Source organism: Narcine bancroftii, chromosome 4 (assembly GCF_036971445.1).
Source record: "Narcine bancroftii isolate sNarBan1 chromosome 4, sNarBan1.hap1, whole genome shotgun sequence".
Taxonomy (NCBI): domain Eukaryota; kingdom Metazoa; phylum Chordata; class Chondrichthyes; order Torpediniformes; family Narcinidae; genus Narcine; species Narcine bancroftii.
Window position 1 is genome coordinate 218,008,190 of NC_091472.1, and position 17,184 is coordinate 218,025,373.

At 43.9% G+C, this 17,184-nt stretch overlaps 1 protein-coding gene across 4 annotated transcripts in view; it reads right to left on the reverse strand.

Moving 5' to 3' along the window:
• Positions 1-17,184, reverse strand: part of LOC138761591 (sperm-associated antigen 16 protein) — an 879,716-nt gene that overhangs the window by 814,934 nt on the left and 47,598 nt on the right. For all 4 annotated transcript variants that reach the window (XM_069933944.1, XM_069933945.1, XM_069933943.1 and 1 more), the window contains exons 7-8: positions 12,261-12,378; positions 7,004-7,073 (exon numbers count right to left, since the gene is read on the reverse strand). In XM_069933944.1, the coding sequence (XP_069790045.1) occupies positions 7,004-7,073; positions 12,261-12,378 (188 nt within the window). The remainder of the gene's footprint in view (positions 1-7,003; positions 7,074-12,260; positions 12,379-17,184) is intronic.

The window sequence follows — 17,184 nt, forward strand, 5'->3', positions numbered from 1 at the left end:
AATTTTTTTTTCTTTTTTCTTTTCCATCTGCATCAAACAAACATATTTCTTCATCTTGAACAATACATTACAATAGATGCAAAATGATACATTATTCTGTTTTTATCCCCCTCCCCCCCCCAAAGGAAGAAAGTGCAAAAGAAAAAAATGGAGTGGATTTTTAAAGAAATTACATAAACCAATGTATTTATAACATCTACAAATGCGTAATTCTTGTGTTTTAAATCAATTCTAAATATTAAATTTCAATATAACTAATATTACTCCTAATTAATCATATCTATTAAGAATCTCCCATCTCTTGCATCATTTAATTTAAATTCTGTGTTAAATCAATTCTCTCAAGTAAAATAAAACATCAATGTAATCGATATAACTCCATTCAACAACACATATTTAATAATAATAGAACGACCTCTATGGAACCACCACCCCTCTATCATACGAGATGTGGCTCATCACCACAAACAAGCCCTTAAGCAGCGGCTGACGGACTCTGGCACCTTTCACCTCCCAAATATTACAGCAGAACAAAGTCTCTAATTTACTAGTCCATTGCCCCATTCCAAATAGTTCTTTCTCATTTATTCAGCCTATTAAAAGGCAAAGTTTCCACCAAATCTGATTTGATTACAGCTGTAGTCTGAGTTCTATTTGATTTTCAATTTCAATTGGACCTCTTATATTTTAAATCAATTCTCAATGTTAAATTCCAATATGTCTAACAATAATTCTAATTAATCATATATCCATTAAAAATCTCACATCTCTCCAACATCCAATTTAAATTCAGTACTGAATCAATTCTCTCAACTAAAATAAGACATCAATACAACTCCATTCATAGATATATAATAGTGTAATTTCCTCCCCTACCCCTCCCCCCACCATGGACACTTGGGGTAAAAAGCACCAACCCCCCCCCCCCCCACCTCTATTGTACAGGTTGTGGCTCATTGCCACAAATGAGCCTATGAACAGCAGCTGATGGACTCCGGCACCCTTCACTTCCCAGGTATTACATCAAAACAGAGTCTCTACTTTACCAGTCTATTGTCTCATTGCAAATAATTCATTCACATTGACTCGGCTTATTAGAAGGTAAAGTTTCCACAAAATCTGATGCCTGTTTGTAATCCATAAAAAATTTAGTTTTTCCATCCGGTAATACAATCTTTATCGTCGCAGGATAACGTAATGTAAACTTGTATTCCTTTTCCCAAAGACTTCTCTTGACTTCATTAAACTGTCTCTTCTTAGCTAACTGCTGTGCAGTAATATCCGGATAAAAGAAAACCTTCGAACCATGATATTCAAGTGGACTTTATTCTTACTTTTTGTGCTGCTAAGGCTAGAATCTTGTCCTTGTCTCGATATTTTGAACACTTAATTACTATAGAGCGAGGTTTCATATTTGATTGCACTCTGTGCTTTTTCAATTTCATTTGGACCTTCAAATTGATTTTCCCCCAGAACCTTAGATCTCCATCCTTGGAGAAACTGAATCATGTCGTGTTTTTCTTCTCCTTCCTCCAAGCCAACAATCTTAATGTTGTTTCTCCTATTAAAATTTTCCATCTTTATCAATTTTTTTCAGAATTTATCTTCCTCTCAACAATTTCTTCCTTGACTTCAGACTCCAAATTTTTCAGCTTCTCCTTTATAAGTTTACCCTTTTCATAAACCTTCATAATATCCTTATTTTCCACATTTTGTTTTTCTTGTACTTCCATCATATTTGTTAACTGCTCATATTTTTATTCATATCTTTAACCTCAGATTTTAAATCTATTTCTTTCCACATCATTTAGATATAATCCCACATTTCCCATACCATCTGTTGCAATTCACTATCAGAGTTCTTTTTATCCTTTTGATTTCCATTTTGATGGAGAACATGAAGAAAAATTATTAAACAATAATCCAATGTAAATTTAAGAATTTTAGCTAAAGATTTAGAGCAGAGATGAGCAGTAGTTCTTTCACTTGGAATTGGTGGAATCAGAAATGTTTTCCCTGAAGAGATTATGGAACCAGACTCGATAAAATAATCCTAAAAAGGGCTTGATTAAAAAGGGCTTGATCATGTATGTAAACTTGAAGAATATACTAAGTTATCAAAAAGCATTTATGTGGAACTGAGCCCAACTGCTCTGCCAAGGAAACACTGACACTTGTGTTATGATTCTACAGAGCGGCACGGTTGGCGTAGCGGTTAGTACCATGCTGTTACAGCACCAGCAATTGGGACCAGGTTTCAAATCCTGCATTGTCTGTACATTCTCCCCATGTCTGCATGGGTTTTCCCTAGGGGCTCCTGTTTCCTCCGACTGTTTGAAATGTTCCTGGGGTGTAGTTTGGTCTAATTGGGGCATTAAAGACCAATGAGAATAAAGAATGAAGTGAATCTAATGAAGTGAAATTCAATATCATTTACTTAAAAATAAATTATCTTAAAGTAGTGTATATTCTCACTGTATAGCATTCATGCTATGCAAATGTGGAGAAGAATGACACGCATACCAAAGCTTTGGAAACAAAACTGGTTTATTACTCTTGCCATTGCACTTATAGAGGCCCCAGGCACTGTCATTACGGCCTCACATCATCAGAGTGCCAGCCTGGGATTGGCCGGCATTCCCACCAGAGTACTCCACCATCTCAATGTGCGGGAGGTTACCTGGAACGACGGCTGGTGTTGTCCCCAGGTCTGCACGGTTGCCACGTTTTTCGGCCATTTTGTGGGGTGATCTACTACACGACACCTCCAGAACCAGCGATCAGGCCACGGTCCATTGCTTTGGGCAGACAGCCCCTGCATCATGGGGGAGGAGTGGAGGTCAACTTATCACAGTCCAGATATGCAAGTTTCAGGCAATCAACAGTAAAAGTGTCCCCCTTACCACTGATGTCGAGGACAAAGGTGAACCCGTTGTCTCTGATGACCATGTAGGGCCCCTCGCAGGATCGTTGTTGGGGTGGATAGCAAACACCTCTTCTCACAAATATGTGCTGTCAAGTCTAAGACCCTGGGGATGTTTTGGGCTCGCCTTGTGGTGGAGGCTGCTGTGGGATAAGGGACTCAAGGTTTTGCCACAAGTTCTTGAGGGCTGCCGCAGGGTTAGTCAGGGGCCAGGAACTCCCCTGGGATTGAAGTCCTCCTTTGGTATGGTATGAATCCCCAGCAGAACCCAACACTTCCTTGAGATGCCTGTGAAATCGCTCCACCAACCCATTGGCCTGAGAGTGATATGCTGTGGGGAGGAGGAAGTTAGTCAGCACTGCCCAGATCCCAGAGATAAATTATGCACCCTTATCCAATGTTAGGTGCTCTGGGACCATGAATCTGGACACCCACGTAACGATGAGTGCCCTGGTGCAGGTTTCTGTGGTGGTATCATCCAGAGGGACCATCTCTGGCCACCTTGTGGAGTGGTCAACCATGGTCAAGAGGTACCTTTCCCTATGGGAAACTGGTAATGGCCCAACTGTCAATATGTATGTGGTGAATCTGTGCCATGCTGGTTCAAAGGTCTGTGTGCGCTCTCTCATGTGAACCTGCACTTTGGAGGAGTGGCAGTTCATCCAGATTTTGGCTCACTGGTTGACCTGCTAGCCACCGTCTTGACTGTGGCTCGGATTGTGGGATGCGCTAGGTTGTGGATGGCATCAAACCTGGCACCTCCTTGCAGCCAGAACGATGGGGCGAGGGCTGCTGGTGGTCATCGCACAGCTGTGTTAGGTTACCTGGGCTGATGGGGATGTCTTCCACCCTGACACTGGAGACAGCTGTCCTATATGCAGGGATCTCAAGGTCTTGCTTCAGTGCTTTGGTGAGAACCACATAATCGATCCCGGGATAGAGCACATAACGACTTGATTAAGGGGCATGACAGAGCATTGGCTACCAGGTTGGTTTTCCCTGTGATATAATGTATGTCCAGGGTACATTCAGACACGTAGGACATGTCTGTTTTCGAGCTGATGACAGGTCCAATTCTTTATGGAAGGTGAAGGTCAGTGGCTTGTTATCAATAAAGACCTTGAATTGGAGACCTTCCAAAAAGCAAGAGAAATGTCTTACCACCAGGTACAGCACCAATACCTCTTGATCGAAAGTGCTGAATATGAGCTCGGGGTGGGGGTTGGGCAGGAGGAGATGCCTGCTGAACAAGGCCAGAGACAGCCACTGGACTTCAATGAGCTGTTCCAGACTGCCCCCTAACACTATGCTGAAGGCGTCAACTGTCAGGGCAGTAGGTGTCTCTGGTCTGGGGTGAACCAGACAGGTGACATTGAGTAACTCATCTTTTGTGTTCTGGAACACCCTTGAAGATTCATCATCCCAGGTAATGTCTTTTAACTTGCCCATCATCAGAATGAAGAGGGGGCACAGGATGCGTGCCGCTGCCAGTATGAACCTGTGGTAAAAGTTTATCATGCTGGCAAATTCCTGTAGCCTTTTAGAGTACATTACTGCCTCTCAGGGAGGGGTGTAGCCCCATGTCTGTTTATCCTGTGCCCCAGGAAATCGAAAGTGTCCAGGCCAAATTGGCACTTTGCAGGGCTGATCATCAGCCCAAACTCACTCAACTGGGTTCACAGATGCGGCTTTGTGCTGCAGCTCGTGATGAGGATATTGTCCAAATAAATGAATGCAAATGGGAATCCTGGCCCACTGCATCCATCAGCCGCTGGAAAGTTTGTGCCGCATTCTTCAGATCAAAGGGCATGCAGAGAAATTGAAACAAGCCAAAGGGGGTTATAATTATGGTCTTGTGGATATCTGGGGAGTGGGGGTGAACTGGGATTTGGTGGTATCACCAGATGAGGTCCACCTTGGAAAATGTCCATGCCCTGTGCAGGTTGGCGGTGAATTCTTGGATGTGGGGCATGGGATATCTGTTGGGCGTGGTGGCCTTGTTGAGGTGGCGGTAGTTGCCATATGGCCTCAAACCTAACCCCCTCTTTCCCCCCCATGACTGTTTTGGTCACAATGTGGAGGAGGGAGGCCCAGAGACTGTCAGAGGGCAGCACAATCCCCTGCTCCTCCATTTTCTTAAACTCCTCCTTTGCTAGGGTGAGTTTTTCAGCAGGGGGTCAGTGTGCCCTGGCATGGAGCGGGGGACCTCCATCAAAATGTGGTGCCTTACCTGTGCTTTGGCTTGGCCACAGAACTATGGCGCCACTATTGAGAGGAACTCCACCAAGATGCAGGTGAATTTGTTGTCTGGAAAAGTTTATAGAGTCAAGGTTGGTGGGTGGGGGGGGGGCAAGATAGCTTGGCTTCCCCTAGAGACAGTCTGAAAAGTTCTGGCATGCACCGTGCCATCCCTTGAGATTGATAAGCAAGCAGTAGGCACAAAGGAAGTGCCACTGCTGCGAGGGTGAAGGTCCACCTAAAATGGCTGTTGCTGAACCGAAGGGAAATGGTGCAGGTACAAAAAGTCTGAGTGGAGGAGCTGCTGGCTGCCCTCAGTGCTGGGCCCTGCTTGCCGATGTGGATGTCAAGGCCTGCGGGGTGTAGGATATGGTTCTTCGTGCCAGTATCGACCAGGAAATGCCTGTCACAGATGTAGAGAAGGCTATCACATGGGCCAACTGCCACAGCCATCAACGATGGTTGGCTAGGACTTTTCCTGGAAACCACAGGGTGGGTGGCAGCAACTGGCCTCCTCACTCCAGCAGTTGATGATAGTAGCAGAGCTGTATCAGGGTATTAATTTACTCTCCGCTGGTCTTGGTCTCACAGGTAGCTGTTTGTGGGGCTTGCTGATGTGGTCTATAATGGTGCTGGTGTCCTTCTTTGCTCTCCAGAGCATCAGGCAACTACTCCAGAAAGATCTTCTCAAAAGGCAAGCAAGGTTTGTGGCCCTCTGTCAAAGTGACCATCTCGCTCATTAGGGCGGACAAGGCCCTGTCCCCAAATCTGTCCATATGCAGCAATTAGGTGGTACACTCTCGCCAGGTTAACCCGAAAGTGTGGGTTAACAGCTCTTTGAAGGCTGTGTATTTGCTTTGCTCCGGAGGCTGTCATAGGAAATCTGCGACTCTTGCTGCTATCTCTTGATCGAAGGCACTCATGACGTAGAAGTGGGTGTCGTCGGCAGCAGCGTGTCGAAGCTGGAATTGAGCCTCGGCCTGCTCAAACCGTGTGTGGCTGCAACACCCAAAACACTGGGGGCTTGAGTGAGACTGCGTGGATGTTTGCTGCCGGTTGGACCTATTGGGGTCACCAATGATTGTGGAGAATGACATGTACACCAAAGCCTTGGAAAGGAGACTGGTTTATTCCCTTGGCCGTCACACTTGTATGGGCCTCAGGCACTGACATCAGGGCCCCGCATCATCGGAATGCCAGCCTGGGATTGGCCAACTTTCCTGCCAGAGATCCCTAGCTTCCAGGTGTGCAAGAGGTCACCTGGAATGACGGCCCAGTGTCACCACCAGGTCCACGCGGTCACTGCATTTGTTGGCCATTTTGTGGGCCGGTCCAGATCTTCATGCGCGGGCCGCTACAAATGTCCTTTTTGATTTCTGACATTATTTAGTAAATTAAAAATGGATCCATTTTAAATTAATATTGATTAATTTTAACATTAATATTAACATTTAAGAAACTGATGTCCAGTGTCACTTTTACAAATGTATTCATGTTGCATGCTGAATAAGCATAAAAATGTGAAAGTTTAATGAATGTTTCATTTTTAGGAGCAAAAGGACTAAATCCTACAATACAACTTGTTCAATTCATGTTTCACCTACGGATTAACTATGAATTGTAATTAGAACCTTCAGAATTATGGAAAAACGACTGCAGAGATAAATTTCCAAATATATTTCCTTAGGCCTATCAAAAAAAAACTACTACAACTTTAATATTAGACACCTGATCACAACATGAAATGTCTCCCGAATCAAAGATCTTGAAGTCAGCATGAAAGAGTGTACTAATACCTGAAAAGACTTATAAAAATCGTCATGTGCTATCCACCATTAGTACCTGAGGTAACAGCAATCGGCAAATCTTGTCCTCGCTCCAAACTTCGCAAAGTGGCTTGTAAACTTGATATCTGTGAGTAAATATTTAAATCACATTAAAATTAAATTCCAACTCCTGTAATATTGATGCATGAGTAGCTTTCTGTTGTCCTTCAAAATTATTGACACTATAGTCATGGGCTATTATTGATTATAAATTATTAACAAATAACACATTAAAAAAATTATTGTTAACTTTATGATCTTAAGCATTTATAGTGCAGAGAATACAAATTTGTACCTCAGACTGAACCTGAAAGATTCATGTAATACTTAACGTTAGGATTATGGCATGATTTTGTGCGTTTTTTATCCTAGCTCATCATACTTCTGCTTTATTTTCATTATGTTCTTCTAGTGTTTCGTATTTTATTTTATGTCCACCAATTCTCTTTTTGTTGTATCTTCCCTTGTTACTAGTTCTTTTTCTGTACTTACTGTTTCCCTTTCGAGCTGTTCTATTTACAGATTGTAGTCCTTCTTCATCTTAGTTACATAACTTATTATCCGCCCTCTGATGAAGGCTTTCATTGCATCCCATAATATAAATTTGTCTCTCACTGATTCCGTATTTATTTCAAAGTACATTTTAATTTGGCGCTCAATAAATTCTCTAAAATCCTGTCTTTTAAGTAGCATGGAGTTTAATCTCCATCTATACATTCTTGGTGGGATGTCCTCCAGTTCTATTGCTAATAACAGAGGTGTGTGATCAGATAACAATCTAACTCTCCCTTGGATGTGGGCTGACAACAGGAACAGGTCAATCCTTGAGTATGTTTTATGTCTACACGAATAATATGAGTATTCCTTCTCCTTTGAGTGCTGCCTCCTCCATATATCCAAAAGTTGCATTTCCTGCATGGATTTAACCATTAATGTGGCTACTTTGTTCTTTCTGCTAGTCTTTTGTGCAGTTTTATCCATCTTTGAATCCAAATTAAGGTTAAAGTCCCCTCCTATCAATATATTCCCCTGCATATCTACAATCTTCAAAAAAATATCTTGCATAAACTTTTGATCTTCTTCATTAGGTGCATATATATTGACCAAATTCCAGAGTTCTGAATATATCTGACATTTTAACATTACGTATCTCCCTACTGGATCTATTATTTCATCCTCTATATTGATTGGTACATTTTTATTGATTAATATAGCTACACCTCTGGCTTTTGAGTTATACGATGTTGCCGTTATGTGCCCTACCCAGTCTCTCCTTAATTTCTTGTGTTCCACTTCAGTTAGATGCATTTCCTGCATGAATGCTATATCTATTTTTTATTTTTTCAGTAAATTTAATAGCCTCTTCCTTTTGATTTGGTTCTGTATTCCATTAATATTTATAGTCATATAGTTCAACATGGCCATTTCATACTTTGTTTACATCTCATTTCCGCTTCCTCACCTCCACCTTTCCCCTTTTCCCCATTTCCATTTCTCAGTTTTCTTTTTTTGAACGCACTGTATGACAACACTTCTAAAACATAAAATATTTCAACCATTCCCACATCTATAATTCCCTTAACCCCAAATGTCTCCCCCCTCTCTGAGTCGCCCCTTGTCCCTTGCCGAGCAACCACAACTCCCCTCTCCATTCGGACTGCGAACCCATTCGCAAGTGTCAACTGATTTCGCCGTGACTGTTATTCTCTCCCACCCAACCCCCTCCAGAAAAGACTTTTATCTTCACATTACAACAAAGCTCCCCCTCTTCTTCTTTTTCTTTAAATCTATTTATTTATTTTTTATTATTTTTTTAAAACCCTCCTTTTTTCCCCCTTCTCCCTTACTTCCCTTTTCTTCCCTCCTTTAGTTCTTACTTGTACATTATTTTTACTTCTTTACATGTAGTTTGTCGTCGTTCTTTGTTCTTGTTACATCTCTTCATCTCTCTTTCTGTCTTGCAGGCGTTCTGCAAATTCTCGTGCTTTCTCCGGATCCAAGAACAGTCTGCTTTGCTGTCCCGGGATAACTATTTTAAGCACCGCTGGATATATTAACATAAATTTATAGCCTTTTTTCCATAGGATTGATTTTGCTGCGTTAAACTCCTTCCTTTTCCTTTGGAGCTCGAAACTTGTGTCCAGGTAGAGAAAAATTTTTGACCTTTGTATTCCAGTGGTTTTTTGTCTTCTCTCATTTTATTCATTGCCTTCTCCAATATATTTTCAATATATTTGGTTTTTGTTGTGACTGTGGTTTCGGGGCTAGTGTTCTGTATGTCCTTTCTATTTTCATTCCTTCCTGCATTTCTGGCATTCCCAGGACTTTTGGGATCCACTCTTTTATAAATACTTTCATATCTTTGCCTTCTTCATCTTCCTTAAGGCCCACTATCTTTATATTGTTTCGCCTACTATAGTTTTTCAATATATCCATCTTCTGAGTACAACTCCTGTGTTTTTTTAACTTTTTTGTCACTTTCTTCCAATTTTCTTTGTCGTTCACTTCCATTTCTACCGCCATTACACGTTCTTCCACATTTTCTAATCTTTTCCCTACATCTGTTATGACCAGCTCTATTCTACTCTCTTTTTCTTCTGTACTTTTAAGTTTTCTTTTCATGTCACTAAATTCTAGTGTCAGCCATTCTTTTAATGCTTACATTTGTTCTTGAAAATTTTTTTTATCTATCTTTTTATCCATTCAGTTTACCTCCTATTCCTCTGTGCAGAGCTTGGTCTTCTTCTTCTTCTTCTTCTGTGTCTGCTCTTGGGTTCGTGTCTTCTATTTCTCTTCCTTGTATCTGTGTCTCTTCTGACTTTCTTGTTGAGCTGCTTGTCTCAGTTTGTTGGGTATTTTTTTTCCATGGTGTCTTGATGTTGGTCCTCTTCTTCTGGGCTGGTTATCTGTTGTCTCTAGTTTCTTTTTTTCTTTCTCACCCCTCCCGTTCCCATTGTTTACTTTATCTTCCAGCTGGGAGCCCTGCTGTCGGGCCTCTCTCAGCTGTCTGCCCTTCTCCCGTCGGTGTTCTCCTTGTCATGCTCATCACGCATGCGTGATTCCTTGTCCGTGCGCAGTTGCACACCCCTGTTTGGCTCCGTGAGCCATTTTTGTAGTCCTGCAGTCGATGGGTCGCGACCCTGCAGGCTCTCCACTAACCTCGGGGAGTGGGCTCCTCTTTCCACAGCGGGTCCCTGCTTTTTTGTGCAGGTAAGGCCTTCACCTTTCTCTTCCGGCGTCTTTCTTCTTCCTGTTGTTTTTTGCTCTTCTTTCTTGGGTGCCATTTTCTCCACACCTTTATTTTTTTATTTGTTGTGATTTGTGTGTCTGGGGCTTTGTTTTTTCTTCACTTTTTTCCTTTTCTGGAGAGGGTTGGTATTCTCCTACTGGCCACTACTCCATCACGTGACTCCTCCAATAATGGCATTATTTAAGTGTGTTAGTTATCTTAACCAGCCATTCTCAATGGGGGCCAAAAACTCCCCACACCTGCCCTGATGGTGTTTTTGTTTTTTTATATAATCAGTAGGAGAGAAGTACAAATAAACAACTGCTTCACAGGGAAACGGGCATAAACTTTGTGCAGAGTCCTAAAGAAGCAATAGTCAAAAAAAGTTTGGGAACGGCTGATCTAAACGATCATAGTCAGAGCTCTACAGATCAGGAAAAGGGACTTCATCCCAACTTGACCATGCTGACTAAGCTTGTCTGATTTGCTGGCACTTAGCCCATGTCACTCAAACCCTTTCCTATCCACATACCTGTCTAAATGGTTCTTGAACGTTATGATTGCCCATGCTCCAACCACTTATCTGACAGTTCGTTCCATATACTCACCACTTTCTGTATGAAGAAATGCCCCTCAAATCCTTTTTAATTTTATATTCCCTCTCCTTCAATCATTGTCTTACTCTGGGGGAAAAAGGTTATGACTATTTACCTTATCTATGCCATGCATGATTTTGTCAATATGAAGTCTCTCCTTAACCTCCTCGGGAAAACAGACAGCCTTTCCGGCATCCCCTTATTTTCCCCAAGTACTCCAGTTTCCTCCGACATCCAAATGATGTGCTGGCAGGTTAACTGGCTAATGCAAAAATTAATGTTATTAGTAGGTAGGTGGCAGCAGAAATGGGGGTGGGGAGTTGGTGGTTATTTTGAAAATTTAAAATAAATTAAATTTATACATACAGCACAGTAAAAGGCTATTTTGGCCCACGAGCCCATGCTGCCCAATTACACCCAATTAACCTATAACCCCAGTATGTTTTGAATGGTGAGAGGAATCTAGAGCCCCCAGAGGAAACCCACGCAGAGAACGCACAAATTCCTTACAGACAGCACAGGATTCTAACCCCGGCCCAGATCACTGGCACTCTTAACAGCATTATGCTAACCACTACACCAACTGTGCCACCCTACCATTCAGTTATATTAGAGTGAAAAGATTATAGGAAAATAAGAGGAATGGTCTGATGAAACTACTTTGTTCAGAACCAGCAAATACTCAATGAACAAAATGGACACCTTTTTCCCTATGAATATACGACACCTGTATTCAGCTTGCTGCAATGAGACTTCATGGACTGTAAAGATTTTATAACATAGAAATAGATCCTTCATCCAATCTTGTCCATGACAACCAAGTTACCTCCCAATCTAGTCCCACTGGCCTGCTTTCTGCTGATATTTTTCTAAACCCTTCCTATCCATGTCACAGCTAAATGTATTTTAAGCATTACAATTGTACCCACCTACACCACTTCGTCTGGCAGCTCATCCCTTATACCCACTATCATCTTCACAGGGTCTGGAGTTAATGATGACAAGATCCAAGGGTTCTTTCTCCCAACCTATGCTGGCAACCTTATAATCTATTCTAGTAGAGAGGCAGTAGCATCACAGACTTACACTAGTAGCTTTCTTAATTAGATTATATTACTTAAGTTATGTCCAAGATATCCTTAGCATTTATAACCAGAAATCCACCTTCTGTCTTTTCCAAGAACTTTATATCCCCAGAACATATCACTTTCTATATTGAATTAATTTAAAGTTAAATATTCATCTTTTATTATGACTCAAATCTGTGCAACAATGATTTTTAATGGATTCTAATAGGAATACGTCAAATAAAACTATTGTCTTTACTCTAAGTTGGGTATAATTGAAAAGGTTACAAGAATAGTAAGCTGTTAAGTTATTTATCCATATTTTTGAGCTTAGCCTCTGGTGGTTATAGAAGATCAGTCCTGGAGCTCAAAAGAAATTACCTGCACAAGAGCTCTGTCTTTTTCCAAGCTTGTCAGCATTTTATGTTTCAGTGCCGTATTGTATTTCTCTGTGATCTTCCTCAAGGTAGGTTCAAATGTTGCATAATGTTTCTTAAGCCTAAAAGATCACAAAAATAGTTTTAAGCTCTCCTGAAAGATCGGAATGAAAATGTTCACAAATGCCTAAAGGTCTCCTCAAGATCAAATTTCCAACATCTCTGATATGAGAAAACAAGAAAATTAAGACCAAGAATTAGAGGTAGTTCAAGATAGCTAATCACTATAGAACAATGACAAACATTTTCCAGAGAAATGTTCTCACAATACTGAGTAGAAGTCCATTCCTTTCTCATGCAAAATGTGTGGGTTTAAGATAAATACATGTACTGTGGCAGTGTGAGCAGTGGAAGAAACACAGCCACCACATTGAGGGTCATTAACGACTGTTTTGATTCAGATTCAGCACACCCCTTTAAGGGCAGCATGAGCTCAGTCACCTGGTGCATTGTGACATCATAATCACTGCCCAGGGTGCGCGATGGAAGGGATGCTGGAGTCAGAGAGAAACCTCTGACGATGCCATTTCCCCATTGGTGCCCTGCCACTTGGCAATTCAAGCGGGGCCGGTTCACCATGAGGATGTGCGCTGCTACACAACCCCCCCCCCCCACCCCGTACCGGCTACGCGTCCTGTCACTTTGGCAGATGGTCCCGGCATTTAGGCACAGCTGTCTACACCAGCTGAGATAAGTCCAAATGGGCTGCCTTCAGGTGGTCCACCATAAAAAGTTCCTCTCTTTCTCCCCCCCCCCACCACAACGTCCAGGGTGAAGATTCCGCTAGACCAGTGCAAGACTTTGTATGTCTCCTCGTATGGTCACTGTACTAGTGCACATTGTGGTCCCCTCCGCACGAAAATGAACTGGGCCGAGTCGAGCTCTTTGGGGAGATGAAACAGCCAGGTTCCGTTACGTGCTGGGATTGGGGGAGCGAGGGAGACCAGTCGCCTACGTAGGTCTGCCAGCAGGGTTTTGTCGGTGGCCAAAAAACTCACCCGGCAGGGAAAGCAGTGTACCATAGAATCTCTGCTGCTGAAGCCTGCAGGACCTCCTTGGGTGCCGTCATAATCCCGAGGAGGACCCAAGGTCGTTCATCCGCCCAGTCTGGTCCGGAGAGCCTGGCCATAAGCAATGGCTTCAGGTGTCTGTGGAACCCCTCCACCAACCCATTGAACTGTGGGTGGTATGCTGTGGTGTTGTGGAGCTTGACCCCCAGGAGCTTCGCCATCTGAATCCACAGGGCAGACATGAACTGTGCCCCTCTGTCGCTAGTGATGTGCGCTGGGACTCCGAAGCAGCCGATCTATTGGCTGACCAGAGTCCTGGCGAACGTCTCTGTGGAGGCCTCCGGCCACCTTGTGGCCCGATCCACCACCGTTAGAAGGTATCAAGCCTTCTTGGACACCGGCGGGGCTCCGATGACATCAATGTGGATGTGTTGGAAGCTGCGAACCACCGGGTTGAAGTTCGGTATGGGGGCTCACGTGTGTCGCTGGACCTTGGAGATTTGGCATCTGGTACAGTTCCTGGCAAGTTCTACCACCTCCTTCAGCCCATGCCACACAAACCGCTCCGCGACCATCCGCACGGTTGTCTTAACCGCTGGGTGAGCGAGATTGTGGATCAGACTGAAGACCTTTGCCCTCCAGTGCGGTGGGACCACCGGGCGTGGCATGCCTGTTGAGACATCACAGAACAATGTGTCCAGGCTGCTGGGCACCCGGACATCCTTGAGTTTGAGGCCCGAGATGGCGGTCCGCAAGTCCTGCGTCTCCAGATCATTCGTCTGTGTCTGAGCCAGTTGCTCGCAACTCATGCCGGGTGCGAAAGTGTTGATGGCTGGATGGGAGAACGCATCTACAACTAAATTGTCCTAGCCGGCCCTGTGTCGGATGTCGGTCGTGAACTCACACATACGAGAGGTGGCGCTACTCTCTGGCGGACCACGGATTCTTGGCCATCGCCAGTAATTGAGTGAGGGGCTTGTGATCCATGAATGCTGTGAACGGCCTGCCCTCGACGAAGAAGCGGAAATGGTGGATGGCCAAATACAGCGCCAGCAGCTCCCGGTCGAAGGCGCTGTATTTGAGCTCCGGCGGGTGCAGCTACTTGCTGAGAAAAGCCAGCAGGCACCATTGTCCATCAAGCCACTGTTCCAGAACCCCACCCCCACTGCCGTAGCTGAGGAGTCCGCAGAGAGCGCCTTGTGCGCCTTGAGGTGCAGGTGCACCTGCAGCATAGCGCTGGCTAGAATCTCCTTTGTCGCAATGAAAGCCCTGTCCGCCTCCTTTGACGATGATGGTCTTTTCTTTGGTGGCCATGAGCGCAAACAATGGGCGCATGGTGCGTGAGGCTCTGGGGATGAAACGATGGTAAAATTTCACCATTCCCGTGAACTCTTGGTGGCCTTTCAGGGTGGAGGGTTTGGGGAATCGTTGAACAGTTGCTACCTTCTCCAGTGCCGGCGCGGGCCCAGCCGCCAAAATGGTGTGCCCCAACAAGAGGAGAGACTCCTTGCTGATCTAGCATTTGGCCACGTGGAACATGAGGCTGAAGTTCACCATCTGGGCAAAGAGTGTGCGGAGGTGGGCTTTGTGTGGCAATGAGAATATCTTCCAGGTAAATGAACACAAAGTCCAACCGCATCCATGAGGCGCTGGAACATTTGGGCCACGTTCTTTAGACCGAAGGGCATACGCAGAAACTTGAAGAGGCCGAAAGGGGTGATAATGCCGTATTACCCACGACATCTGGATGCACTGGGCTCTGATGGTATCCCCACATGAGGTCCACTTTGGAGAAGACCCATGTGCCATGGAGGTTGGCGGAGAAGTCCTGTACGTGGGGCACCGGGTACCCATCGTGATTGGTTGTGTCGTTCAACTGACGGTAGTCCTTGCACAGTCTCCAGGAATCGGCGGCCGGTGAATCTGTCCGACACATAAAGGAGGCTGTTTGTGTGGCCAGCCGTTGCAGCCATCAACAGCGGCTGGCCTGGTCGTTTCCTTGAAACCCGTAGAGCTGGCGGCACTTTACGAGCTTGTGCTCCCCTGCACTGTTGGTAGAAACGCCAGGTTGACTGGCCCTCCTCTGGCTTGGTTTTGGGAGCAGCTTGTGGTCGGCTGGCTCCTAATCGTGCCACCTGGTTGAGGGCTGCATCGTTCTCTCTCTTCGTGCGCCAGAGGGCATCCGCACGGGCTGCTGTTCTCCTCTGGTTCAAGAAGTCTTCATCTGTGAGGAGCAGCTGGATGTCCTGCAGCATCTGTTCCAGGAATATCTGGCGGAAGAGATAATGGTCCCCAACCCAATTAGGTGAAGGAGCCTGGAAGCCCATTGATGGGGAGTTAGCCCGAAAGTTCCAAGCAGCAGGTCTTTGAGGGCAATGTACTTGCCCGTAACCAGGGGGTCGTGGATGATGTTGTCCACCCTCGCTGCTGTAACTTGGTCCAGAGTGTTCACGACATGATAGAATTTTGTGGCGTCTGAGGAGATGTTGTGGAGTTGAAATTGTGCTTCCGCCTGCCTGAACCATGTTCTCGGTTGGTTGGTCCAAAAGGGGTGAAGCTTGATGGAGACAGCATTAACCTCTGCTGAATCCATGGTGTTTTGTGTCCAGAAAAAAGTCTGGGCTTGTTGGGGTCACCACTGTAGCGGTGTGAGCCATGGAAGAAGCACAGCCACCACATTGAGGGTCGTTAACGACTGTTTTTATTCAGATTCAGCACGCCCCTTTAAGGGCAGCATGAGCTCAGTCACCTGGTGCACTGTGACATGATAATCGCTGCCCAGGGTGCGCGCTGGAAGGGATGCTGGAGTCGGAGAGAAACCTCTGACGACGCCATTTCCCCATGGCTGCCCCGCCACATGGCGATACAAACGGTGCCGGTTCGCCATGAGGATGTGCACCGCCACAGTAACTTATATTTTTAATTAATTATAGTTAAAGTTATTGAGTGTCTCAATTTATTTTCTTTCACTTTATTAAAATTTTTGTTTAATGATTTAATTAGAATGTTTTAGATTGTTCCAACTGTTAACAGCACTCAAAAGCGCTGTGTTTTGGCATCTGATTTTTGAAAACATGGCTTCACTGTAATTCACCAGTTTTCAGTTATTTTATGGATGGTGCTGTGGAAGGTCACATGCACTACAAGTTCCAGTTAATAAGATTGGAGCTGACTTCATTGCTGCTTCGAGAACTGACAAAGGCATATGGTGAATTAATAGATCATCAGCAAGTGTGAGTGCTTAAACACATGAAATTCTAGACCAAGACATTTTAATAAAATTGCCATGACCAGATTCAGAAATCAAATACCATCACTTATCTAAAGATGTATAGAGATAACATTTTGATGACAACAAAACATGCCCAACTTGTTTATGTGTGATGAATGTGCTATAACTAATCTCTAGTTCAATGCTAAACTTTATTTCATATTTATATGACTTCGTAAGGTTATTTTGTGGGATTGGTTTCAGGGGCGCAAAGACAACACATTTGCATTTTAAAAACACAGATTCTTTCAAGATGGTAGCTGACATCACCTCAGAGACAGAAGTCTGCTGGGACTACAATTGAAGCAGAGACATGAAGATTTCATGATGGTTCTTGAGATACTGAGAACAATGTACTCCTCTTAAGAATGTCAATCCTAGACAACTTGGAAGCAGGAGAGAAACATCAAAGTTTGGAAAGACAAGGATTAAATTATGCTTTTTTTAGCATGAAGATATTAAAAGGTTTAGAAGGACTTCAAAGGCTGTTTTGATGTCATACCATGTGACATCACAAGAATAAATATAAATAAATATATATATATATATATATATATATTGCAAGAAATATATTATCAAAATCAGAG